Below are 27,458 nucleotides of genomic sequence, written 5' to 3' on the forward strand. Positions count from 1 at the left end.
AAAAATACGTAAGTATTTTATTACGACTATTTTATTTAATATAATACATTTTTTACAAATAAAATACGTATTTTATTCATAAAAAATACTTTTTAGTATTAAAAAATACTAAAAATACTTTATTATAATAAATAATAAAAATATTTGTTTTTTATTATTTATTATATTATAATAAAAAAAATATATTTTATTATTTATTATATTATAATAAAAAATATGTTTTATAACGATTAAAATCACCCGATTATTTATTGTGTTTGGTAATGTTTTGGTTCCAAATGTGTGTTCGATCTTGGGTGGTCGGCACCTAACCCCACTTTTCCCATAGGGCCTGTTGTTTATATTGCACGATTTTGCATTGCACGAGGGTTTCTAGGAACACAACTATCGTGCTATATGAGGACAGACTGTATACAGGTCTGGTAGCTTCATTTTAAGAAGGATGTGGATATGCTGTAACAAGTGCAGAGAGGAGCAATGAGATTAGTAAGGAGAACAAAAAGGTACTCTTACTAAGGATAGCTTCAGTTCTGTAAATTGAAGTGTCTAGAAACTAGGCACCTGCTAGGAGATTCAAATGAGATGCTTTATCCAACAAATGGTTAGGTCATGTTCATTTAATATTGTTAGTCCTCACATGAATAATAATGCTCTCTTTATTCCCCTCTCCCCCTTAAAATCTGACAATCTGTTGGTAACATCATTAATTGTTGTTCCCAACAAGCACGCACGCACGCACACACACACACACACACACACACACACACACTGGTTTTGGTCCACCTAATTTTATTACAAAAAGTGCTACCCATTTCCCTGACAAAAGAGTCTCCCAATAAAACTAAATCTCCTTCAACCAGAGCAGTATGCACTTGATTATTCTTTTCTTGGACCCGAATTAGGGGTATATCACTTGGCAGAACACAAGATACTTGAGCCCTTACCAAGCTCCCAGTTACATTTGTTTCTAGGGCAAGCACCCATTTCTTCAGTGACTCAAATTCTTCTCGTACGGCATCACGTTCTAATTTGATATTGGTATACTTCTTACATCAGGTACAAAGAAAAGAATCAGGTGAACTTGGTTTGTCTACTAGACTGATTCTAGAGTACATGCCACGGGCTATACACAATTGATGAAATCATGACTCACACTGGAGCCACTAAAAATTATAACACTAAATTTCCACATTCTCTGTTCCTATTACTCACATCGCTTGTGGAATTGTTTAGCTACAGTCAGATTTCCATACAAGCTACACGCAGAGGCTTTAGGTAGATGTTCGAAAGGCCCCTCTACTACTTTTCTCTGCACTGCAGAGAAAAGAAAAATAGTGTTAAGCCACGAGAGTACACTTTTCCTAACTAACACTCTACATAGAGGCTACGCACAGCTTTATATGCTATGTGATGATATAGTACAAAAGCAGCAGAGTGAATGTATCAGTGTCCCATGTCAAGGCAGAGAGATGGCATTGAGTATATTGAGTTTCTTCAATGCAGACAGTTCTTAATTATGTTATATGCAAAGCAAAACTGACTTTGGAGTCTAATATTAAACCAAGAAAATTAATATTACAGGCAAAAGAGATCAGAAGATTCTGTAACCTGAGTTCAAATTCAGGTAGCTTACATTTTTTACAGGAATAAATTAAACAGTCTTTTGCTCTGATAGACAGTATCCATTTTGCAATGTCCATATTTCAAAATTAATTATGGAAATTTGAAGCTGCCTCTCAATGGTATGGATGTTCTGCAGGTGACATGTATTGTGAGGTCATCAGCATACAAACATAATCCAACAGCATTTGGGTTATTCTGTTTTACAGTATTTAATTTAATTGCAAATAGAATGCCACTAAATATTGACTCCTGGGGTGCCTTCCAGTGTAAAGTATTGTGAAAGTACATTAAGATATCAAACTTGAAGTGTTCTATGCTGAAGGAAGTTCTGAAATTGTAGTAGTCTTCAGTGAATTTAACCTTGAATAATACCAAACTGGATCAAAGGCATTTTAGGAACTCGCACTTACCATTACAAGATGTTAATTTTTGATGTAATCATTATGAATACTTGTCTCAGCTTTAATCATGAGATCCAAAGATCTGTTTGTCAGAATCTAAACTGACTGCTGAATAACAGTCAGTCAGGATTCTGAGAAAAAGAGGACATGAGCTGTGGCTAAATTGTGTCTTTCACTGAAATTTCCCTGCCAATGAAAACTTCAGTGAAAGGCACAATAACTAAGTTAACAGATCGAGTTATTGCATAATTTAGTAAAAACGTTTTTTTTTTTTTTTTTTTTTAGTTTTTTTTCCTGTTCCCCCCCCCCAGTACGGATGTTAACTTTGCAGCTGAGAAATTTGTCTGACTGACCTATATAAAGCATGCAGCAACAGTAAGGAAGGCACTATACTTTTTTTTTTTTTTTTTAATGTTTTCTTGTGTCACTTCCATCATTTCTGTCTTGTCAACAACTCTTTATTTCAGTCTGGGTGTTGTCCAGAAAAATCTTCAGATATACACTTTTTTTGATTCTGGTAATTACATTACCAGAATCAAAACCAACCAACTGGGTTACCATTACCAACTGTGTGGTACTACACTTAAGGTGGGAGAAAATGAAAAAGACCTAGGAGTAATTGTGCAGGCAGATATGAAGTTTTCTGAGCAATGCAGACAGGCAGGCTGCCTGGGCAGATCATGGGGTTTTGTCAATGATATACAGGAATTTTGCTAGCAGGGAAAAGAAGGTGATTATCCCTCTGTATAAGGCAATGGTCAGGCCACGCCTTGAGTACTGCGTACAGGTCTGGAGGCCTCATTTTAGGAAGGATGTAGATTTACTTGAGCGTGTACAGAGAAGGGCAACAAGATTGGTGAGGGGAATGAAGGGATCCTCTTATCAAGAGAGGCTTAAGTTCTGCAAATTGCAGTGGCTGGAGACTAGGCACCTGCGCGGTGATCTGATTGAGGTGTATAAGGCCTTGAATTGGTTCAGCACGCTGAATTCTGATGGGATCCTTCCACTTGTTCAGATTACGAACCTAAGGGGGCATAAATTCAAATTAAGAAAGGACAGATGTAGAATAGATGTGCGGAAATTTGCCTTTAGCCAGCGGGTTAATTGCTGGAACAAACTTCCATCTGTCGTTGTGGAAGTTGATAGGTTGAATAAATTTAAGGAAGAACTGGACAGGCATTTGGAGGGAATGGTGTGATTTTTTTTTTTTTTTTTTGGCTGATGCTGCATAAGCTCATACACTTGCTTTCTTGCATCACATGCCACTACTACTACTACTACATCAAAAAAACCAGATGTTTGAGTTATGATAAAAAATTCTCTTATCTCTTTTTTGTTATTTCTTCTCATTCACTGTTTTTTCATGTGTTCCAAATATTTGTTATTTCTAAGTAGTAATTCTGTAAGAGCATTCTATAACATCAAGTTCTGAATGCCCATCAGATATGTTAAGGATATATCTTACTAGTGAAGCAACAATACAAATTTTTTGTCTGAAATGGTGGTCATGTGTGAAGTCTGGTACTTTGCTGGTATCTGTGAGTTTCTTGTATAATTTTTGCACTTTATCTTTCAGTTCTTTTCACATTAAAATAGTAAAACAGAGCGAGCTGTGAATTTATAAAAAATTAAATGAATAATATAAAACTTTGCTTTGATTTAATTTAAATATACTAGAAAACAATCTAGATAAAATAATTACATACCTTCAACATTGGGAGTGTTTCACAATAGTCACTGTGACTTTCAGCAAGAAACATTTTCTGTAGAGATCCCTGTGGATCTCCTTCACAATGTTTCCCAACAGCACTAAAAATCATTATTAAAAATAACAATTAACTTTAAGTTAATATCTGAGTATATGGAAAAGCTAAACATCAAGAACAACAAAATGAACTTTTTTTTTTTTTTTTTTGAATGTGAAGCATTCAGAAATGTTAAATGTTTAACAAGGCTAGTAAATATTTTTCAGGTGCCACCTGCAAAAATTAGGTTCTAGGTTTAAAGTAAAAATTCACAACATTCTAAAAAAATTAACTAATAACACATTGTGTCATTCTACACAATATTCCAAATGTGGTTTTCTGTGCAGAGTCCACAACCTTATTATAATAAGGGACTGCAAGCATGAAATTGTCAGCTCTCTATTAAAGTCATGTGATAATGGGAAACATGTTCAGCATTAGTTATACAGTGTAAAAGAAGTCCTAGGCTTTTGTGTAATAGTAAAGAATAAAGTATAAATAAATAAATAAATAATTTAAAAACTAATAAAATAAATAAAAAAATAATAATTTAAAAACTAATAAAATAAATAAAAAAATAATTTAAAAACTAATAAAATAAATTTAAATAAACTATCTATTTCATCCATTTCTCACACAGGTGTCCTACAAGTAGGGTTGCCAGATTTCTATGACTGGATTAAAGGACATTCAAAAATAATTAATGCTATCACTCTCCAACTCTCACTCCAACCCTTCCCACCCCAAAAAAAAAGGAAAATTGAATGATTTTTTAGTTAATAATTAAATATTCTATTTATATTTTTTAGATTCTGGTTTAAAAATTATAGTTTTCATATTGACTATAAATATTTGCAAATTTTAGTTTAATTTAGAATTTAAAATATTTAATAAACCATGGCTTTCTATGGGGAAGGATATGGATTGATATAAAAGGATAATGAATGATATGGATGATATAAAAAGCATGAATTTATCCAAATATTTTATTGTAAGTTTAGTGCATTTATTGACATCAAGCTAAAGTAATTTTAGCTATGTGGAAAAAAAAAAGGTACTGGTTTAATAGCTAGAAATCATTCACATTGAATGTATTTTGTACCATTTCGAGCAGCCCTAAGAACTTCAGCATCATTTTTAATTTTCTCAGAAAAATCTAAACAATTATCTTTAAAATTGAAGCAGATCACCAGTTTGCTTTTTATGAGTGAAACTGAACATCTATTTCGCCCATCCCTCCACTTCGAGTTCATTACACTAAAAATCCTTTCAGAATTTTCCGAAGTCCCCGGCACTGAAAAAACATACAAAATGACTTTGAAAATATTTGAAAGCTTAAAATCAACACTTTTCAAAATTAAATTCCATTGACTTGAAGTACTTGAACAAGTTTTAAATTTTTCAGAGGTTGATACAGTTTCATAATTTGTTTTCAGTACTAAAACCTCATCAAATAAATCATTCATATCCAACTTTAGTTTTTCTATTAATTTAAAATATTCTGCTACTTCAACAAATGAGTCATAGTTAGGATAACCAGTTTTAAAAGCTTAATTTGCTGAGTTTTTTCATTATTATTTAGGAAATATTTAGGAAAGAAATTTAATTAAATTTCTTCCCTAAATATTTCAATGCAGCATTATAAAATACTTTGAAATCATTTATTACTGTGCTTTTGACTACAGGGTCTAATTTCTGAAAATGCTGATGAATTTGATACCCAAAAAATTCTTGATCAAGATGATTCTTCAGTGAATTTTTTAGGTAATTCATTATATAAAAAATATCACTGGCACACATTTCATTCTTTTGAAGCTCTTTTATTGCTTTTCAATTTATTTCGATCGCATACATTGAGAAAAGAAAATATAAGCCATTGAACTCCATATTATAAAAAGTGATTTTTTCGATAGCTATGATTTATTAATTATCTACCAGTCGCACGATTTTTGTGAAAATTAGATTAGGTGCAAGTTTTTATGCTTTGTCAAAAAAAGATATAATTTCATCAAGAAGTATGAAGTTAAGTGCATGGTGTTCGTGACACTACATATATGAGCCAGAGAGGCTAGAATAGGTTAAGATTATCTCTTTATGATTCATTTCTCAGTAGTGGATTTTGCACTTGAGGGGGTTTTTAACACATCCCCTGTTAAAGCTTTGAAATTAAATTGTAATTTTTTGTCGGTTTGTGGGCCCTGCGCATGTGGAGTCCAAAGCGTACACCTCCTATGCCTGTGCAGAAATCCGCCACTGCCATTACTAGGCACAGGCATTGAAAAATGAAAATAAAGGACAAATTGCGTCTTTTCTTGTTTCAATAAAGGACAAGGACAATTTGGCTAAAATAAAGGCTGTCTGCCAACCAACTTACAAGTGTCCTTTAAAATTTTCTCCACACTGTCAGTCTCAAAAACCCATGGAGGCAACTTATTCCAGTAATTAATAACTCACTAGCTAAAAGAAAATTTCCTGCAATCTGGTCTAAACCTCTTCTCCCATAATTTTAATTTATGGCACCCTAGTTTGGGAATCATTTATAACAGTGAAAATTTCACCCTCATTCATTCATCAAAATAAAATATTTATTTTATTTTGCCTGGTTTCCAAGCTCCTTTCTCACATGGACCTTTGCCAATCTCACCAAGCAAGTAGCCCGTGTTTTAGATTCAAGAAGCTCAGAGTCTTTTTTTAGCTTTTGCCTCCATACGTGAACACAGTATTCCAAGTATAGTCTTACAACTGCCCTATACAGTGGGATTTTGACTTCCCTATCTCACAAGCAAATATTTGAAAAATCATTGATAGGACACAATGGGCCTTCTTTGCCTCCTGTCTACAGCACTGGAGAACTTAAGAGTCCAACCTTTATCATAACTCCCATATCCCTCTTCTAATTTCTTTACTTCAACCCCACCAGCTGTACAAGTTATTTTGGAGTCTATTCTCCAAATGTAAAACTATACATTTTGCATGTTTCTTTCTTTACATATACTGTGCAGAAGAAAGCAGTATAATCCATCACAACCGGAATAATTATGACCAGTGATTCACTGGCCATCATTTGCCCAGTCTTAAACAAAATTTAATGTTCATTCACCTTACACTCATCCCCATGCAAAACAAGTTAGCATGAAGATATCGACAAGAAAGCATGCTGACATGCTGTGAAGTGAATATGCAAAAATTTGCATGAAAGTAAGGGACTAAGTCTGCTTGATGAAAGGCAACTGATTAAAAAACTTTAAAAAATATCAATCCCAAAACTTTTGAGACTTGTACAACCTTTTATTTTTTAAATAAATATGATTGCAATTTTTTACTTTAGTCCTGGCACCCAGAGAACAAATTTACTGACCTCTTTTCCCAAACTCCATAGCTACAAATAATAAGTTTGATTATGCATTTATCATTGTATATTTATGCAAAAATACTAATTCTGAATCATGAGTACTTTTTTTCAGCCATTTAATACACTTCAGCTCTCGCTCTCTAAGAAAATTACAAAGTGCTATTACTTCACTTTATATTTAATTTTTACCTATGGTAACATCAAGTCACATAAACAAAAACACTGCTTTTTCTAAAAATGAAAAAGAAAAGAATGTTTTCCTAATAAGGAAAATGTAATTACCTTGAGTATTCATCTCGAATAATCTTTAAAACTGAAAGATAGTATATACCAAATTATTAAAGATAGTAATAAATTAAATAAAAAATTCCATAACTTGACCTCTAACATTTAGATAATAACTACGGGTATCACTTGCCAATCACAAGAGTTAGAGGCTACCAAACTATCATTAATGACAAATACTTAAAATAATGGGAAGGGAGGTTATGGTTATGTTTCTGGCAAGCTAAAAACTTTAGAAGCATAATTACAGTAAAATTTTATTACAACAAATGCAGTTTTAATTAACAAAAATATTTCTATGCAAAGGCCAACTTGAAATCGGGGCAAGCTACTGCAACGAGATTTTTAAAAAAAACTAGGCAGATGGATGTGAAATTGCAACTGAAGGTCATTGACAAATGCAAAGTACTGTATATTTGTAGCAGTAACCCCAGAGTAACTTATCAACTGTGGTACTATGCTCAGGGTAGTGGAAAATGAAAATGACCTGGGAGTAACTGTGCAGTCGGATATGAAGTTTTCTGAGCGCTGCAAAAGGGTGGTCTTACCAAGACTCCCCCCCCCCCTTTGCAGTGTCTGGAGACTAGTTACCTGTGTGGTGATCTGATTGAGGTATTTAGGGGGTTTGAATGGATTGAGCAAGCTCAATGCTGATGAAATTGCTCTTTCTCAGGCAACACACAAAGAGACAAATTCAAATTGAGAAAGGATGATTTCAGAATAGATGTGGGGAGGTTTGCCTTCCACCAGCACCTGGTTTGATTGCTGGAACAAACTTCCACCTGTTGTTATTGAAGTGGGTAGTTTGAATAAATTCAAGGAAGAATTAGATAAATTATCGGAGGAGATGGACAAGTGATGTGGGAGTTTTTGTTTTTTTTTGTTGATGCTTCATCAGCTTGCTTTCTTGAATCATATGATTCAAGAAAGTTTTTGAATCATATGATTCAAGAAAATTTATGAGTAGTGGCTTCATTCTTGAAGCCACTACTCATAATAATAACTTCACTTTATAAGTCCCATTTCAATGAATTAGTTTTGATAAAAAATTCAGTACAATGAATATTTCAAAGTCCACCTATCCCTAAAATATACTATTTTACAATGAAATAAAAACTTCACCTGAAAATTATGAATGCCACTGTGTAGTCCATATTGTAAATATGGCTACAGAAGCAGTCCCTTTAAAAGATGCAGCAAAAAGAATTCATTGTCCCTTTTATTAGGTTTTTCATCTTTTTGAATGATTGTTTTTTTATTTTGTTTTTTTTTTTTAATCCCTGCATTATCCACATTTTTGACTGCACTATAAGTGAATCTTATTAATGTGGAGAAAAAAAATGAATCATTAAAAACAAAACTGATGTATTAATATGTGAAAAGTAACTTGCTGTTATATCTACTGTAGCATATTTCTGAATCTGTGGCATTTCTTATAAATAAAGATTTTTGCAAAACTTATGCTTTATTCATAGTTGCTCCTGGAACAAAATATTTTTACTTTTGTAGTACATATATTTTGTTATTTTATTTATTATCAATTTAAAGTCAATATTTAAGTAAAATATAACATTCACATATATTATAAAAGTGTAGCAGAATTTATTTAAATAAATGACAAACCTTTAAATAATTTTCAGCAATATTCACTAGCCCAAAATTTCATTTAAATTTTATTCTGATGAATATTGCTGAATATTTCATTCTAACATGGGGTACAATGAAATGAGTTGTGTAGCTGAGAATTTTGTTATAATAGATTTTACTGTATTAAACAATAGAAATAGCAGAATTAGCAATACAAAAGCACTGTAGATAGTTTAACATACCATAATTCAAATAAGCCATCATGCCTGTTTACACATATAACTTGAATACTTAAAACTGCAGCAGAATGAACACAAGCTGTAATTTTATCCTCAGCCTTTTTCATATAGTCATATGTTACTGTAAGGAAACAGAAAGTTCCTGACAATTTCACATTAAGTAAAATTAATGCAAAACAGGATCATAAATATTTGATAAAAAATGTTTCTCTGTATTTATTATCTAATTATTTCAACCTGCATTGAAATAAAAAAAAAAAAAAAACTTTACTATTAACTAATTTCCTGCTTGGGCAAATGAAGCCCAATGCAAGAGGTTACATTCACATATAACTTTCATTACTTGTTTAACCTGAATTTTTTTTTCATAAGTAGAACTGGCTGCTCACTTATTGTTATGTTTACACTTTTTTTTTTTTTTTTTTATGTGAACCCCAAACACGAGAGGTATTAGAACCTATAGTACTTAGTACCGTGCTTGGGTTGGAGGGTGAGAAGACGAAAGAAGATATTTGTTGACATTGCACTTGAACTTCTGTAGATTGTAATTTTCAGGAAATACGTATGAAGGAAGGTTGTTCCAGAAAACAGCAGTTGAATGAATAAATGAGGAAGATGAAAAGTTGGTTCTGTGGGTTTGAAGTTGGACAGTAAATGGATGTTGGCTGGTGGCGGCACGTGTTCGGACTGTTTTGAAAGAGAGAGCAGGAATTATAGAAGCCAATTCAGAAGAACAGTGCCCATGGAAATATCTGTAGAAGAGGCATGCAGCAGAAACAGTACGTCTATGAGAAAGCGAGTGGAGAGACTCTGTTAGAGATGAATCATTAATTAACCTCACTGCCCTCTTCTGAATGGAATCAAGAAGCCTGAGAGAGGTTTTGGGGGCACCACCCCAAATGTGGGAACAATATTCCATGGCAGGGCGGATTTGCGATTTATAGAGTGAGCAGCTGTTTGGAAGAAAAGTAACGCCGTGAGCGAAAGAGAAAACCAAGTTTTTTAGATGCAGAGGAAGCAATGTTTGTAATGTGCTTGTGCCAAGAGAGATTAGAAGTCAGGGTAATCCCCAAAAGAGATATATCCTTTTGCCTAGAAATTGGAGTGTCACTAAAGATAACCATAGGAGCAGAAGAATCCTTTTTCCGAGATATAAGACAAGACTGAGTTTTAGAAGGGTTGAAATCAACTAAGTTGTCTTTGCCCCACTGGAGAATTACCTGAAGATCAGCATTTAAGGAATTGGTAGCAGATTTTCGAGAAGTTGAAGCTGATTGAGCAGGACAAGGTTTCTCAAAATGGAAAGTTGAATGCAATGTGCTATCATCGGCAAAACTATGGATAGGATTTCCAGTCAATGGAAGAAGGTCATTGATATACAAGAGGAAAAGAGTGGGGGAAAGAACTGAACCTTGGGGGACACCGGCATTAGTGGAGAAGTTAGAAGACAGAGAGCCATCTACCATCACCCTCAGTGAGCGATCAGAGAGAAAACTGGATAACCAATTACTAAAAACAGTTGGCAAACCATAAGATGGAAGCTTGTTTAGAAGACTTTTATGCCAAACACGATCGAAAGCCTTTGAGATGTCAAGAGCAATTACTTGTGTTTCACCGAACCTTTCCATTGAAGTAGTCCATAAATGGGTAACATAAGCCAGAATATCACCAGTGGATCGACACTGACGGAATCCATACTGGCGATCGTTGATCAGACGGAAGGTTTCTAGGTAGTTTAAGAGTTGGCGGTTAATTGATTTCTCATTACTTTAGAAAGAGTAGAAGTAACTGCAATGGGACGATAATTGGATGGGAGGGATTTGTCACCCTTTTTAGGAACTGGCTGGATATGAGCAAATTTCCAAGCAGAAGGAAAAACACCTTTGAATAAGAAAGTGAAAAAAAGGCGGCAAAGAATAGGAGTAAGTTCAGGAGCACAGGTTTTGAGAACAAGTGGAGAAATACCATCAGGACCTGGAGCTTTCTTAGCATCAAGATTCATCAAAATCCTTCTGATATCCTTTTGACGGAAGACCACAGGAGGCATTGAATGGACCGTGTTGGGAACGGTGGGAGGTGTTTTACCAAGTTCATTAATACATGAGCTGGAAGAAAAATGGGATGCTAGCAGGTCAGCTTTATCCTTGGCTGAAGTGACAACAGAACCATCTGGTTTGGACAGAGGTGGAAGCAGAGATGGGCAAAAGTTGCGGCCAATAGCTTTGGCAAGAGACCAGAATGCTCGGCTACCATTAGGGCAAGAAGCAAGTTTTCTACTCTTAGCCTGTTCAAACTCTAGTTTGGACTGATTAATAACTGCTTTACAATTGTTACGAGCTTTGGTATAGGCAGAAAATGAAACTGAAGAATTAGAAACAAGCCAATTACGATATGCAACATTCTTCTCTTGAACAGCCTTAGCACATTTATTGGAAAACCAAGGTTTAGATAAAGGACGAGATTTTAAAGTGGAGTGTGGGATAAAGGATTCCATTCCTGCAAGAATAATTTCACTGACACAATCTGAGCAAACGTTGACATCAGGAGTTTTGAAACAGTAATCCGACCAAGGAAAAGAAGAAAAGAAGTCTCGCAGGTCATCCCATTTTGCATTCTTGTAATGCCAAACAACACGAGGTTGGGTATAGCCATGAGATAACGGTTCCATTGGGGAAGAGACAATCACCAAGTTGTGATCTGAAGTACCTAAAGGACCTCTCACTTCGACCGTGTACTTAGAAGGGTTGTTTGTGAGAAAAAGATCAAGCGTATTGGCTGTATGATTCGGATTGTCCGGTATTCTTGTAGGTAAATGAACAATCTGTGCTAGGTCATTAGTAATTGCAAAAGCCTCAGCATCTCGACCTGCTGGGTCGGTGTGACTAGAAAACGGAAGCCAGCTGGAGTTGTGAACATTAAAATCACCAAGGAAAATTACCTCACTGTTAGGAAAGTTGGACTGGAGAAAGTCAAGTTGCAACGAGAGGAAGTCAAAGAGCTCCAAGTGATTAGTGGAGTTGGGAGAACGGTAGAGACAACAGATGAATTTGACACAATGAGGTAGAGAGATTTTAAGCCAGAGAAGATCAAAGAGAGGAGATTCCAAATTGCCAAGTCTCTGACAGGGAATATCAGAACGGACATATGCACAAGTACCACCTTTGAGGCGAAAGGAATCATACAGCGAATAATTTGGGCATCTGAGATGAGCAGTAGTTGAATCAACCGATAACTGAGATTCTGTCAGAAAAAGTACATGGGGTTTGGCAGACTGCAAGTGGAAATGGACATCGTTGAGATTAGAATTGAGACCACGTATATTTGTGAAATGAATTAGGAAGTCCTTGGGAGGTTTAGATCTTTTCGCAGATAAGCTTGTTCTATTAGTTTCACAATTCATGGTGTATTCAATAGTAAGAAAAAGTGGGTGGGACATGCTGTATGAAGTAATGAAATTTTTGGATATGGCGTACATGTGGTAAGAATATACCCAGATCCTTGACATAACGTGGCCTCGACAATGCTCCCCGCATACACACTACTCGGACTCCCTCCAGTCACTATCTGGCAGAGTAGAGGTAGCAAGATTATACACTAGCTGATCCGGAAGCCTCCTAGAGAGTTACCAATAGGTTCGGTCCGGTGTACTAACTAGCGGCCGGCCTGCGAAAACTGTTTTAGAGCTGTACCCTCGAAATGTAAGGAATATTGGATCTCGCCACGACGTTCATCATAACCTCAAAAGTCATCAATCATACTGCATGATGGAAGAGATAGGGAAGGGTTGACCGGAACTTAGCTCTAGAGACTAAACATGGGTTCCACCACTTCAAGCCTCCAATAAGCAAAGTGGTGGTATTTCACCGGTTGATGAGAGTCATCTACCACCTAGTACTGCCTGGTAACATAGAGGGGCGGCATTCCTCCATGTGGTGTGGGCGCCACACCTCGATTCCTGCTTACGTTGGTTCACACCTGGGTGGTCACCCACCATGTGCTGTGCATGGAGGTTATACCCAGGATTACTAACAGTCCCACCATCGTGAAGGTGCAAGCAGAGGATTTGGCTATCACAGACCGTCCGGACTTCGCCGAAATTGGGTCCACTTGACTTGAGTGTCACCCGAATATCAGTTTCATCAGCGTTTTAGACTCCCAGGTAGCAAGTAACTTGAGCATGGACACACCACTAGGCCAAGAGAGTTTACAATTAATCATTTCAACAATGAATAAAATTGTTATGTATGTGTACTGCTGCACTCTTGAACTTGAACACTCAGCTACATTGGGTCTAAAACATTTGCAAATTCTTAATGGGAAGCATTTAGAAATGTAAGAATAGAAGCTACTGGGCTTTGTATACCAACTAAAAGACACAGTTTGAGGCTTATACCTAAATGGATATCAGACAAACTAAGGAGACTCATGGCAGACAAGAAAAATGCATAAATTAACAGAAGATATAAAAAGCCTGCAATCAAGTCACAAAGGAGGTTAGGAAAGCTAAAGCACATTACAAGAAGTACCTGTCAAAGAATGCAAAGATATGCAGCACACTTTTTTTACTTACGTAAACAATAGAAGGAAGTACAATAATCACAATGGTCCAATAGATATGAATTGTTTAACTGTTGATGATCCTGTTCAGGTTGCTAACAAATTGAATAAGCATTTTGCATCTACATTCACACATAGGAATCTTTTAGGGATGGGGATGCAAGAAGCATATAAATTCTAACAGGGAGCTGAAGGATTTTGTGATAACTGAGAAAGAAGGGAAGAGAAACTGTTCAAGCTAAACATAAAAAAGCACCTGGGGTGGATGGGATCTGATTCAATGTCATCAACTTCTGCATACTCTCCATCCTTTTCAGTCCTGATGTCTCTGGCTGTAGATCCATTATAACCCTTTAGGGTAAAATTTTATAGGAAAACACCGGAACTTCCTGTAATTATTTTATGGCACCAGCATAACAAAAAATAGATGCTGGCACATTCGGATTACTGACATTTCGAATTATTCACATTCAGATTTTTGACACTCTACTGTAGTCCATTTTTCGAGTGCAAATCAAGAAAATATATACATTTTTATTTTAAAGAGCTATGATGCTTTTCCGTTTTTGTTTACATGATTTTAAAATCATTGTTAACAGGGAACTTGTTAAGGGAAGATTTAAACTGAAACCCCGAGTCTTTTTAAGAGAACCTAAAGCTTACACTCAGAAATACAAGAGGTTAAGATTTGGAAAAACTTTGTTCCAGCACCTCAGTATCTTAGATCAGATTCCAAAAAAAAAAGTCAACTGATTGCATATATTTTTCTACTACCAAAATTTGTATACATTCATTATTAAATGGCTTTATCAAATCATGTAAGTGACCATAGCAATTCATTAATATTAATTTTAATCCTGGGTCACTAATTCCCATATTTTTTTAGAAAAAATCCCAAATATCCACTAAAGTTGTTTTTCTCAGAAACAGAGACCGATTACAAGATAATGCATATTAATCAGATAAAATAGTGTTGCAGGTGTACGAACAACTACAAATGATCCAGCCTTGAATGATTTAGACCAGTGTCCGAAATTGTGGTCTGCGGATTCCTGGGGGTCCGTGAGATCATGTTCGGGGGTCCGCAGGTGAAAAATTAAATTACTTCCCTGAATTCATTAGTTGTCTTGTGCTGTTAGTTGTGATTCTTTCTTTCTAGCAGTTGTTCATACCGGCACTGCAGCATTTTCAGGCAATTCTGCTTTCAGATTAAGATGACCATGAACTGATCTCAACAATAAGAGTTGTTCTGAGAAACTTGTATTTTACCACTCGCCATGCTACACGTGCACGGGAGAAAGCAATTTTTGCCCTTCACCAGTTCCGCATTGTGCCATCCGTGGCAACATCACTCAGTGTCAGTCAGCTGCCTGATTTTGTGGCCGAGAAATACAGTTTTAGTCTGTTCCTTATATTACGAAAGTTCTGTTGAAAAATTGAGGTAAGTTGAATAGTGTTCTTTGATACTTATATGTAATTTTTTATTGATATTTTATTAGTATTTAAATTATATTTATTATTCCAGGAAATGGATTGTTGGTTAAAGAGTAGTACATCAGTAAAACGTAAAAGCAGAAATAATTCAGTCATCTGATGACAGCGGCTTAGTAATTATTATTATTATGCCATAAGATACAAGGAAGCCTGAGGCTTAGCCAACAAAAAAAAAAAACAAAAATTTCTGAACTACCCCGAGAGAGAGAATCACCAAGGAAGAGAAGAATGATGATATCCAGCTCAGAACCCTGGGTATGCCAAGCCCATACTCACCAGATGTGAGCCTCTGGGGTTAAATAAAGGGGTTCCAAAGTATGAAATATATAAGAAAAACTAGTCTAAAATTTTGTTCATGTATGTATTATATGTACTTTCATAATATGACTATGTACATAGACAGTACATAATGAAATGCAAGCATATGGCATCGAAATGAAAATAAGAAACAATTTAATATTAAATGTAATATTTATTAGAAATTTCAAACAAATCTTTCAAACCAGCGCCTTTGCTAGCTAAAAAACTTATCCCACCAGTGCCATCACCAGTTTCGCTAAAGTGTTGATAAAGGAGTTTTGCCTTTTCACGAATGATGAGTGAACTTAACGGAATTTTATTTTGAGTTCGGTCTTCTATCCACAGATTTAAAGCTTTTTCCATTTTTTCTAATTTAACATCACGAGTTACAGAGCAATTAGCGCGTTTTCACGGACACTACGGCAGATTTTTTCTTCCAATTTCTTGATTGATCGTACCATTGACTCATTGATTTTATAATGTTTTGCCACTGAGGAGACACTTTAACCACTAGAAATTTTGTCTAATAACTCAATTTTATTCGCTAATGTCATCACCTTCTTTGATATTTTCACATTTCTCTTGTTATTCGTAGCCATATTTTTGTTCAGGTTAGAAAGAACTTGTCCACAATAAAGTCACTTTCTTCCATTAACACACGCGAAAAAGTCTGTTTACGCTAACACACTGCAAAACGGTAGACTTATCACTTTTGTAAGCACATAAATTTATAAATTGATAAATTTATAAGCATATAAATTAAAAGCAAACGATGAAACCTTCCACGACAAGCGCATAACACATACTGAACAAGGATTAGCGAGAAACATCCATGCGCGCAATTTTGTCAACCCTCTGCCCCCAACCACTGAGCGCTGTTTTGACTGGGAAAGATAATTTTAGCCACGCCCATGTTTTTTTATGGCGGAAAATGTTCACGGCGCTTTAAAATTCACATTTTTTTAGGTTTCATTTTATATTAAATCAGCGACCACGAATACAGATACCGCAAATAGCGGGGGTTTACTGTATTATCAAATCGCCCACATTATTACAGCCTTGGGCGCCTTTTACATTGTCGCACTATATTGTAGGCCCGGAGAAGAAATCACTTTTGCAATTAATTACTTACAACACCTCCTTGATGTACTACCGAATCAAAAGATAATAATTGGTGCAGACGTAAACTGCCGCTCGCCAGCCTGGTTTAGCACAACACCAACTTCTTGAGGAGTTCCTCATTGGCTCCCAGATCTCAGTCCTCAATCAGCCACACCAGCTTCCGACCTTTTGCAACACCCTTTGGGAGTCCACGATTGACGTCTCTCTTGCTACAGGAAGTATTGCACCGTTCGTAACCAACTGGAGGGTGCAAGATTCATGGACAACATCAGATCACCGTGTAATAACCTTTCAAATTACCAGAACTCTAACAAGAACACCGCCAATCAAGCAACTCCATAACAGATTTGCCATAGGTAAAGCAGACTGGGAGCTCTTCAGGAACATGTTGACTGCAACGGTAGAAAATAACCAAGAGATGCTGGACCAATGGAGTGATCCTGACTCATGCCAACGCAAGGTAACAGAAATTATTACAAGTGCCAGTGCAACAGCTATAAAAAGAAAAAATCCACTGCCTGGTGCAGTTCCCTGGTGGACACCTGAGATTCAGCAACTAAGGAGAGAAGTAATTAAAAGAAGGAAAGACTTCCAAAGAGCACGGAGGACCTGGCCAGCTGCAGAAGTTGAAGTGCTTAGGCAGCACTACAGAGATGTCAGGAATCATTATACAGAAACTATCAAGAAAAGTAAAAAGAGATCATGGGAGGGCTTGGTCTCCACAACAGGAAATGCTAACCCCTGGGGGGTGGTTTACAAAGTCACCATCAACAAACTCCCCAGAGGCGAAGTTTTAACATCCACTCAGACACCACAGGGTGTACTCACCACAACTTGGGAGCAATCAATGGAAAATATTCTCGGCGTTATTTTCAAGGACCCAGCTATACCAATCCAACAAGAACAGCACCAATTGTGCCAAGAAAACGAGAATTATGACACATCACAGCAGGAGCCCCCTTTCTCACAGGAGGAGCTCCTAGTAGCCGTCGCAGGGATCAAACCCAAGAAATGTCCAGGCTTAGATCTGATCGAGCCGGAAATTGTTAAAAAGGTAGCTGAATATGCACCGAAGCTTCTGCTGGATCTGTTTAACTGCTGTATGGAAGCAGGAAAATACCCAACTGAATGGAAGACAGCAAATATTAAGTTAATTTTGAAGAACCCAACCAAACAGCCAGAGAATCCAGACTCGTATAGACCCATTGCACTTCTATCAGTGGTGAGTAAAGTATACGAAAGATTACTGCATAAAAGAATTTCCCAGCACTATGAAGCAGCAGGACTACCGGCGGTGAACCAATATGGGTTCAAACCAGGTTCCTCCACGATAGATGCATTGAAAAACCTGCTCACTGCAGCGAGGGAATGCAGCAGGAAATACTTCCTCCTGATCTCCATCGACTTCGCCGGGGCATTTGACTCACTCTGGTGGCCAAGTGTCCTCGGTAGGCTGAGGGAGGCCAGGGTGCCAATAAATCTATTCAACACTATAAAAGATTACCTATCACAGAGAAAGGTCGAGATCAATACCCCGTACAAGAATATAGTAAAAGAGATCTACAGAGGCTGTCCGCAGGGGTCTGTGCTGGGCCCATTGCTCTGGAACATTGTGTTCGATGAGTTCTTGAGAATGGACCTAGGAGAAGTCAAATCCCACGCTTTTGCAGATGACCTGATCCTTACAGTGGAAGCAAACTCAAGAGCTCAGCTTGAGACCCTGGCCAACCATGCCCTTCGATTGCTTCAAACTTGGGCAGCAAAGAACTTTCTCACAATATCACCTGCGAAAACCTCATCCATTCTCCTTAAAGGCTCTCTCGACCTGCGTAGACCACCCCAAATTAAAATTGATGAGAGCACGATAAAATTGGCACCACAGCTCAAATATTTAGGTATTCTCCTAGACAGCAAACTATCCTTTCAGCCACACCTTAAATACATCAGAACGAAGATCAGGAACTACTCGGCCCTGGTGGCCAGGGTCTCACGTAGAGACTGGGGCCTCAACAAGAGAACCCTGGCACTCTATTATAAGACAGTTTTCATACCAGCAATCTCATATGCTTCGGCCATATGGTACGATAAGACCACACTAGTAGTGAATAGAAGAACGCTGGATTCTACCCAGCGATCCATCCTCCGTGCCATAACCCGCGCCTGCAGTACAGTGAGTACACCAGCCTTACAAGTAATAGCAGGAACGCTCCCATTAGACCTAGAAATCGTTAGAACTGGAATGCTCTATTACCTTTCCAAAGGAGTCCCAGTTACCTTCCTGAATTTTACAACTGATCCCACTAATAATAGGAAGGCAGAAAAAGTACGCTTACAGAACCACCTACTACAGGAGTGGCAAAACAGATGGGCTGGTACCACCAAAGGAGAGATCACCCGCAAGTTTTTTCCACACACAAATAGAGTATACCCGAAATCACCATCATGGTTCTTCCCAGGACTTCATACAACATACTTAATAACAGGGCATGGCCCCTTCAATGCAAAGCTAGCTGGCTTCAGACTCACAGACAACCCAAATTGCACTTGTGGAGAAATAGAAGACTGGAACCATCTTATGTTTGACTGTCCCATATATGAAGACCTAAGATGTATTCTAATTGCAAAAGTGAGATATCTTCCAAGAGGACAAGAATTTCTCCTCCTTGAAACCGAAGAGGATTATAAAGCATTGTCACGATTTGCCCAGGACCTCTTCGCAAGAAGAAGGGTACAAATTGCCATTCACTGAGAAAAAGAAGAAATGCCACTCAACCATGACAACGCAAAGACAAAACTAATCACCAACCAGCATTTCTCCTCTTTAAATGAAAGAAGATTAAAACCGAAAAACTTGATAATAGACTGCAAACACAACCTCAACAACCTGAACTGCAAAGACAGGACTTGTCCCAGGAATAACCTACAATCCTAGAAGTTGACATCTTTTTAGAAGAAGTAGAACTCAAATAGAAGACCTACCATGGACTTGACCTCATTGCAGCTCTGCTGCCAGCGCAACAGGCTATACCTGTGCTCTCTTGCGCAGTACTTTCTTTTCACTTCCCTGGGGAGGGAAGGAGATGGTTTCACTGTCTCTTCCCCTCCTCGCCCTCCTTTTCCTCCTAGTGGGACATGGGCCTGCCCCACTGACCACCTCCTCTATCGACCCCTTACTTCCTATTTCCTCCCCCCTAGCCTTCAGTCTCTTCCCTACTCTGTTCACTTTCACAGCGTAACCCCACATAGTCTAAATTTAAATCTCTGACCTGGGGTCACCTTCCCTATTGGCTCCATATTTCTGGCTTTCCCCCACCTGTCTTCAGTCTCCCCCCTACTCTGCCTAAACACTAGCGGATGTCAAAATTAAAAAAAAAAAAAAAATTGTCAAAATTCCAAATGCATACGAAAACCCCTTTCAGTCTACCTTTCAGCAACTACTTCCCAATACTATTAAATTATTTTATTTATTTATTTTTATATTTTATTTTATTTTATTTATTTATTTTTATTTTTTTATTTTATTTATTTATTTTTATTTTTTTATTTTATTTTATTTTATTATTATTTTTTTTTTTTTATTTTATTTTATTTATTTTTTTTTTTTTTAGGTCCTTGCCACTGAAATCTCAGGAAATTAGGTGGCAGGACCTGCCAGAGTGAAAACGTAAAATTACTGGGTACCTGGTCTGCCTCCCCGAGGCATAGTGTGGACAACGTTGGGCCCCAGCAGGGGTCTAGCGGCTAAATGGCCAGAAGAACAACGAAACACAACACTACACTTACAAAATCCATACACTTTTAAATCTCTGGCCTTCCCAGTGAACTGGTACACCTACAATGAAAGCAACGCGGAGATGGGGGAAACCCCTGGTGCCGTCAGACACGAACACACTATACACTATATGTATTATCAAATGAAGCCATGAAACCACAAAGCATAGGCACCACCTGGACACAAAACATAAACAACACACAAAACAATTTTAATTTCAAATGAAATTAAAAGAATTACAAGCAACTCAGAAACTCATAAGAAAAATCGCAACTAGTAGCAACAATCAACAGGTCATTACCGCATCATATGAGGTCTCTCTCTCTCTTAATAGCAAAATCAGGAAACCTCACACAATCGCCGATAAGTTAATTCTACCTGCCACAAAGATAATGGTTACACGAATGGTGGGAGACAGAGCTGCAAAAGATTTAAATTTAATTTTGTTATCAGACACTACAATTAGTGATCGAATCATGGAAATGTCTAACAATATTGTAAATCAACTGATTGAATGCATGCGAAAGAGTCAGTAGTTTTCACTATGCAACCTGATGAAAGTACGGATATTTCCAACAATACTAATTTACTTGCCTTCATTCTATACGAATATGAACATAAATTTCATGAAGATTTCTTATTTTGTAAAGCTCTTCAAACTCTCACTACGGAGCAAGAACTTTTCACTTGTTTAAATTTCATAAAAATGAATGAACTAAATTGGTCAAAATGTGTTGGCATTAGTACAGATACCACTTGAGCTATGACTGGAAAAGTAAGGAGGATGTTTAGTTTAATTCAAAATGAAGCACCAAATGCAATCTGGACACACTGTTGCATCCATCGTGAATCACTCGCTGTGAATCACTTGTCAGAAAAATACCAACAGATTTAAAAACAACATTGGATGAAGCTATATCTGTAGTAAATTTTATTAAGGCTCGCACAATAAATATTAGAATTTTTTCAAGTTTTATGTAATGAAATGGGAAGCCATCATAAACAACAACTTTTTTAATTGATCAAAAAAATTACCCTTCGAAAGAGCGTTTTAATGACTTCTTTGACTAGTGAAGGTTGCATATTTAGTTGATATTTTTTGTTACTTAAATGAACTAAATTTATGTTTGCAAGGAAAGACTGTAGATGTTTTTAAAGTTGAAGATAAAATAGAAGCCATAATCAAAAAAATAGAATTGTGGGAGAATCGACTTAAAAAAAATGTTTTTGATTCCTTTCCAACCCTATTTGATTTTGTACAAAACTCCGGAGAAAAAGTGCATGAAAACATAATTGAAATTTTTACAGTACACACACAAAAAATTTAAAAGAAACTTTCAGACATTACTTCCCTCAACCAGAATCTAATAAAAGCTGGATTAGGGACCCATTTAGTTGCAAAAATATTGACGAAATCAACAATATGACAATTTCCGAAAAGGATAAACTTACAGAACTATCGTGTCATGGTTCCTTAAGAATTGTTTTCAAACAAAACAGTCTCCCTAATTTTTGGTTATCAGTGAGAAATAACTTCCCTTTTGTACAACTTACCTTTGTGAGCGGGCTTTCTCCATGTTGCTATATATAAAAAATAAACAACAAAACTGACTGAACGTGGAACATGACCTGATAATCAACATGTCAAATATTGAACCTAACATTGCGAATCATGTGGCAAAGAAACAACATCATCCATCGCACAGCTACTGAAATACATAATTATTGTATACATATCCATACAATCTATTAAGATTATAAATTGTAATTATTATTAGATTAGTAATTGTTTTATTTAAAGTAATTAGTAATTGTTTAGATTTAGATTTAAAGTAATTAGTAATTGTTAAGAGATTAGTAATTGTTTTATTTAAAAAAATGATTTTAAAGAAAAAAAGTTGCTCATTATTATTATTGTAGTTTATTAATTACTGACTACAAACTAACAGCTAAAAATAGGGGATGCACCAAAATATTTCCTATATAAAAGGCGTCCTGGAGCTTTCAAAGTTTTGGAACCACTGATCTAGACTAAAAGGTAAAGCTAGCCCAATTGTAACTGATTTGCCTATACTGAGAGAAACAAATTCACACACAAAATTGAAAGAGGCATTCAATTTCTGAGTTCATGCAGAAGAGAAAGTTAGATAATGCTACTTACATCTTTTTTGTTGAAATAAAGAACTGCTGAGTTCAGCACAGCTCAGTTCTTGAATAGACTAAACTTGTCCTGTGAGAACCTTCTGATTGCAAATGTAGAGGAAATTTGTCCAGTGACTTGTTTGCTAACTGTTCTACTTAAGAAACACTGATGAAGCCGATTAGCCATACATATTTAAGGCTCTTATTAAAATTGTAGATGATGCCTTAAGAAAAGCTAAAGAAGTTGAAGGAATCAAGCTTGAAAGTATGTTTTAAGAAAATTCACAAGTTTTCTTGCAGTAATATCAGTGGTAATAGTACCATAACTAAACAGCTAGCAGTGGCAGCTGGCCTGTTGAAAAGAGTTGCCAAGCAGCAGAAAACCCAAGTTTTATGAAATGAGACTATATATCTCAGATGCAGACATTGTAAAACTTACAGCAATTTCCTGGCTCTCTCATAATTAATTGAGCTGGGATTTCAAATAATAACTTTATTATTGAAAGTGATGGCTCAAGCTGCTTTTTCTTACATAGAATTGGGCAAACTAAGTTTGCTACTTACTGCATAGACTGTTTGTGCAGACATCAGCACCAACTCTAGTGCTGATGGCTGCATAATCTCTCACCCACTTCTTCAGAAAGTAAAGATTGCTAAAAATATCAAAAAGGAGATGATCCTTTCGGAAGCAGTGAAGTTATTAACACCAAACAATATTATAGCTGATAAACTTATTGAGATATCAGTACATCTGCCAAACTGCATGGCATGTCTCACATACCTATTCTACACTGCTTGGCAAAATTAACAGAACATGTAGAAAATGTGGTGTAATTCATGCAGCTTGCGATGAAGCAGGACAAAATTTGGTATGGTGGTGTACCATAGAATAACAATAAAATGAGGAGACAGAAAGAAACTTTGGACAGGTATAACAGACATTTGTAGGGGTTGTATAAGAATTACCAAAAAGGTCACATTATAGAAGTCAATACAGGATGCTTGAAAATATGGTCACATGACATCAGTACACGTATGATCTAAACAGCTAAACAGGCCTGACAAGCAGTGAGCCTTGCTGGATATGTGTCTAAGATTCTGTGGAAACAAATCCCATTCTTCCAGACCTTAGCTCACAAAGTGACCAAGGAGTAGGCTGTTAGTGTGCATTGTGATGCCCAAGAGCATCCCACACATGTCCGATCGGATTTAAGTCTGGTGATTGTGCTGGCCACAGCAGTCATTAGATTATCTTCAGTTTCAAGATATTCCTCCACCACTTGAACTCTATGTGCAGTGTTGTTGTCGTGCAAGAAAGGAAATTGTGGGCAAACCGCACCCCCTAAAAAGTTGCACACAGGGTTTGAGGATCTATTCTTCGTACCCTTATCAAAAACATGAACAGAAGTGTGGCCATTGATCATTATTCTGACCCACATGAGAACACCACCTACTGTGGAAAAAGGGACACCCACTTTTGTCCCTTTCTCTGCTAGGAGAAAGGAATACTTATAGTGTTATGGAGGGATGGTACTGCATTCCTCATTGTCTCCAGATGAAATAATATCTAGAATCTATTTGTAGGCTAAAATGGGACTCATTGGAGAACAGAACTGTACCTCATTTTTCAGGGCTCCACGTCACATGTTCATGGCACCAGTTTCAACAAGCTCTGCAATAGTTTGGAGTTACTGGGATACAAACTGCTGGCTTCCTTGTGTGGAGCCCACTTAAATTGAGCCTTCTTAATACAGTCCAACTGGAAATGTTTTCATCTGTGGCTGCAGCAACCTCAAGAGACAGTTGATGAGAAGATATTGTAGGGTTCCATCTTGCTGTTAGACCTAGACAGTGGTCTGTTCTGGTTGATGTAGATCTTGGGCGACCTTAGCTTGTAATGGTTCTCTTCTCACAAAACTGCTTCCATAGCGCCAAGAGGACAATGCGTGACACATTAAGCCAACATGCCACTTCCGCCTGCAACCACTCAGCTTCAAGTCGTCCAATGGCCTGCCATCTCAAAGAATCATCTAAACGATGATGACAGACATCCTGAGTACTGGACATGTGGCTATCCCACTAACAAGCCAAAAAATGGGAATGAAGCAATGTGTTCGCAATCCATGTTTTTATAGGCATGAATAATTTGCATAATGTGCAGCATGTAAGGTGGTAGACCAATATCTATTAGATACTTGGAATTTGCATGCCATGATGCCTATTATATCAAATATTTGCCTTCAGCAACACTGTTCATGATAAAATATTTATGAAAAACATTCTGTGCTGTTAATTTTCTCGACCAGTGTACATTACAGTAAATTCAAACAATTAGGTTACGAACTTGTTTTGGGCGAACCATGTCTAAATGACTTGTGAATCAGTCTGAATCTCAATAAAGTGATTGAGATTTTGGGCAGAAGATTTCCAATGCAGCTCAGTGCCATCTCAGTTCAACTGCCTAAAATATTAGGAAAGAAGTGATGTAAATTGAATAATCAATCCAGGTTACAGAAGCAGAATTTTCAGAGCCAATTACTTAATTCACAATCTAAGATCAACATGTTGCCAATGAAGATCATTGGGATCTACCTGCAATATTTGAATAACAGAAGCATTATCCTGACCTTAGTGAATTCGTACTCATTTGAAAATGGGGCAAAAATATACTGATTTAAATGCTGATTCAAATCAATCTGATGAGATCTAGAATTAATAAGGCCAGTATCCTTGATCTGATAGTAAAGTAGTATGACATTTTGAATTCTTAGGTCCTGTCATAGTAAAACCCTTGTAGGACATTTAGGAGTTGAAAAAACTTTGTCCAAAATATTGCAAAGATATTTCTGAATAGATAAGCATGAGGAGATGTACATGCAAAAACCTGCCATGAAGGTCAACTTTGAAGCATATTCAGGATAGGGCTCCACCCTGAACATGTGTTTTATTGGTGCATTACGCTGGATCTTTGCCTTTGATGACCAAGGAAAATTACTTTGCAGTAATCGGTATGTTTTCTAGGTAGAATGAAGCTTTTGCAACACCCAACCAGAAATCAGAATACTGATCTGAAGTTATAAAATACCGAGTAAATTTTCTCTCATCAATAACATCATTCATAAATATAGTGAAAGGGCTAATATGAGAAACAGAGGTTATGTGACTTGTACCAGAAAATATAAGCAAATAAAGATTGGATATTTGGTATTAAAATCAAAATTAAGGCAAAGGATAGCAGATAAAATATGCCCAATGCTAAATGACTATTCAAAGTTGTTGAAAAATTATCTAAAGTTAATTTTTAAATCAGAGATTTGAGATACCCTTATTCAAGTCATATGGCCCATGTATACAATTTAAAGCAATACTTTCTGGAGAAAGGAGAGATTGTGTCACATGGAAAAGGATGTTCCCAACTTTGTAAAGAATACAGTGTTGATGACAAATCTCGGACCCCCAGATACCATTAAAATTTCTGGAAGATAAGTTGTGCAACAATCTCATAAGACTGGAATCTGTCCATGGAAATGGATTAGCTAATGTTACCTTATTTGGAGTAGATTCTTTTGAGCATTTTTTCCTCAGCTATCATCAGAGTTCATCTCCAAGAGCCACAGTATTACATTCTAACACTTTCAGCCTGAATCTTAATTCAGGATAATTTCTGAAAAAAATTATTCTGAATTTGTTTCTGAGAAGAGTTTTAGACTCAGAAAAGTTTGTGAACTCTTACTTCTCCCAAAAGTTTGTTATTCAGACAGACATGTTAGAAGGAATCATTCCAAAACACAGAAGTTCAAAAAGACAGAAGACCTGTGGCCTTCATGACACTGAACATTCTTTAAAGGATCATAATAAACCACAATATTTTTTTATAATCTTGCTAAAAAGAATAAGATTATAAAAAAAATGTGCTTATCTATTTATTGTAATTATTATTATTTTTATAGTTTTTAAATTATATTTATTTGTTTAATTTGTTAGTATTTAATTTTTTAAAAGTTCCATGATGTGGTGGTTACTTTTTTATGATTCAGAACAAGAACTTAGCATTAGCATTAGTAGAGGCATTTGATGCAAGAAAGCAAGCTTATGCAGCATCAGCCAAAAAAAAAAAAAAAAACCCACTTTCACTTCACCCTTCTGTTTGTTCAAAATACCTGTCCAGCTGAGCCTTAAACTTATTTAAGCTATCAACCTCCACCACAAGGGATGGAAGTCTGTTCCACCAACCAACCACCCGCTGGCTAAAGGCAAATTTCGGCACATCTATCCTACATCTGTCTTTCCTCAATTTGAATTTATGCCCTCTCAGGTGATTTTTCTGAGCTAGAGGAAGAATCCCATCAGCATTGAGCATGCTTAAACCATTCAAGGCTTTATACACCTCTGTCAGATCACCTCGCTGGTGCCTAGTCTCCAGACACTGTAATTTGCAAAACTTAAGCCTTTCTTCGTAAAAGCACCCCTTTGTTCCATTCATTAATCTTGTTGCCCTTCTCTATATTCGTTCCAGCAGTTCTACATCCTTCTTGAAATGAGGCCTCCAGACCTGTATACAGTACTCTAGGTGTGGCCTGACCGAGAGATGGAATAATCACCTCCTTATCCCTGCTGGAAAAATTCCTGTATATCATTGACAATACTCCATGAGCTACTCTTGCAGCCCGTCTGCACTGCTCAGAGAACTTCATATCTGCCTGCATAACCACCCCCAAGTCCCTTTCATTCTCTACCACTGTCAGTGTAGTACCACAGAGTTGATATGTTGCTCTGGGGTTGCTGTTTCCCATGTGTAGTACTTTACATTTGTCAATGTTAAACTTCATTTGCCACCTC

The 27,458-nt window shown here is 36.6% G+C and overlaps 1 protein-coding gene across 1 annotated transcript in view; it reads right to left on the reverse strand.

Moving 5' to 3' along the window:
* The window catches only part of eIF2Bbeta (eukaryotic translation initiation factor 2B subunit beta), a 199,645-nt gene that overhangs the window by 125,097 nt on the left and 47,090 nt on the right, over positions 1-27,458 (reverse strand). The window contains exons 4-5 of the mRNA XM_090370568.1: positions 7,404-7,434; positions 3,731-3,833 (exon numbers count right to left, since the gene is read on the reverse strand). Coding sequence (XP_090226694.1) covers positions 3,731-3,833; positions 7,404-7,434 — 134 coding nt within the window. The remainder of the gene's footprint in view (positions 1-3,730; positions 3,834-7,403; positions 7,435-27,458) is intronic.

Source organism: Mastigoproctus giganteus, chromosome 3 (genome assembly GCF_048544385.1).
Source record: "Mastigoproctus giganteus isolate SK-2022 chromosome 3, ASM4854438v1, whole genome shotgun sequence".
In the NCBI taxonomy this organism is placed as follows: domain Eukaryota; kingdom Metazoa; phylum Arthropoda; class Arachnida; order Uropygi; family Thelyphonidae; genus Mastigoproctus; species Mastigoproctus giganteus.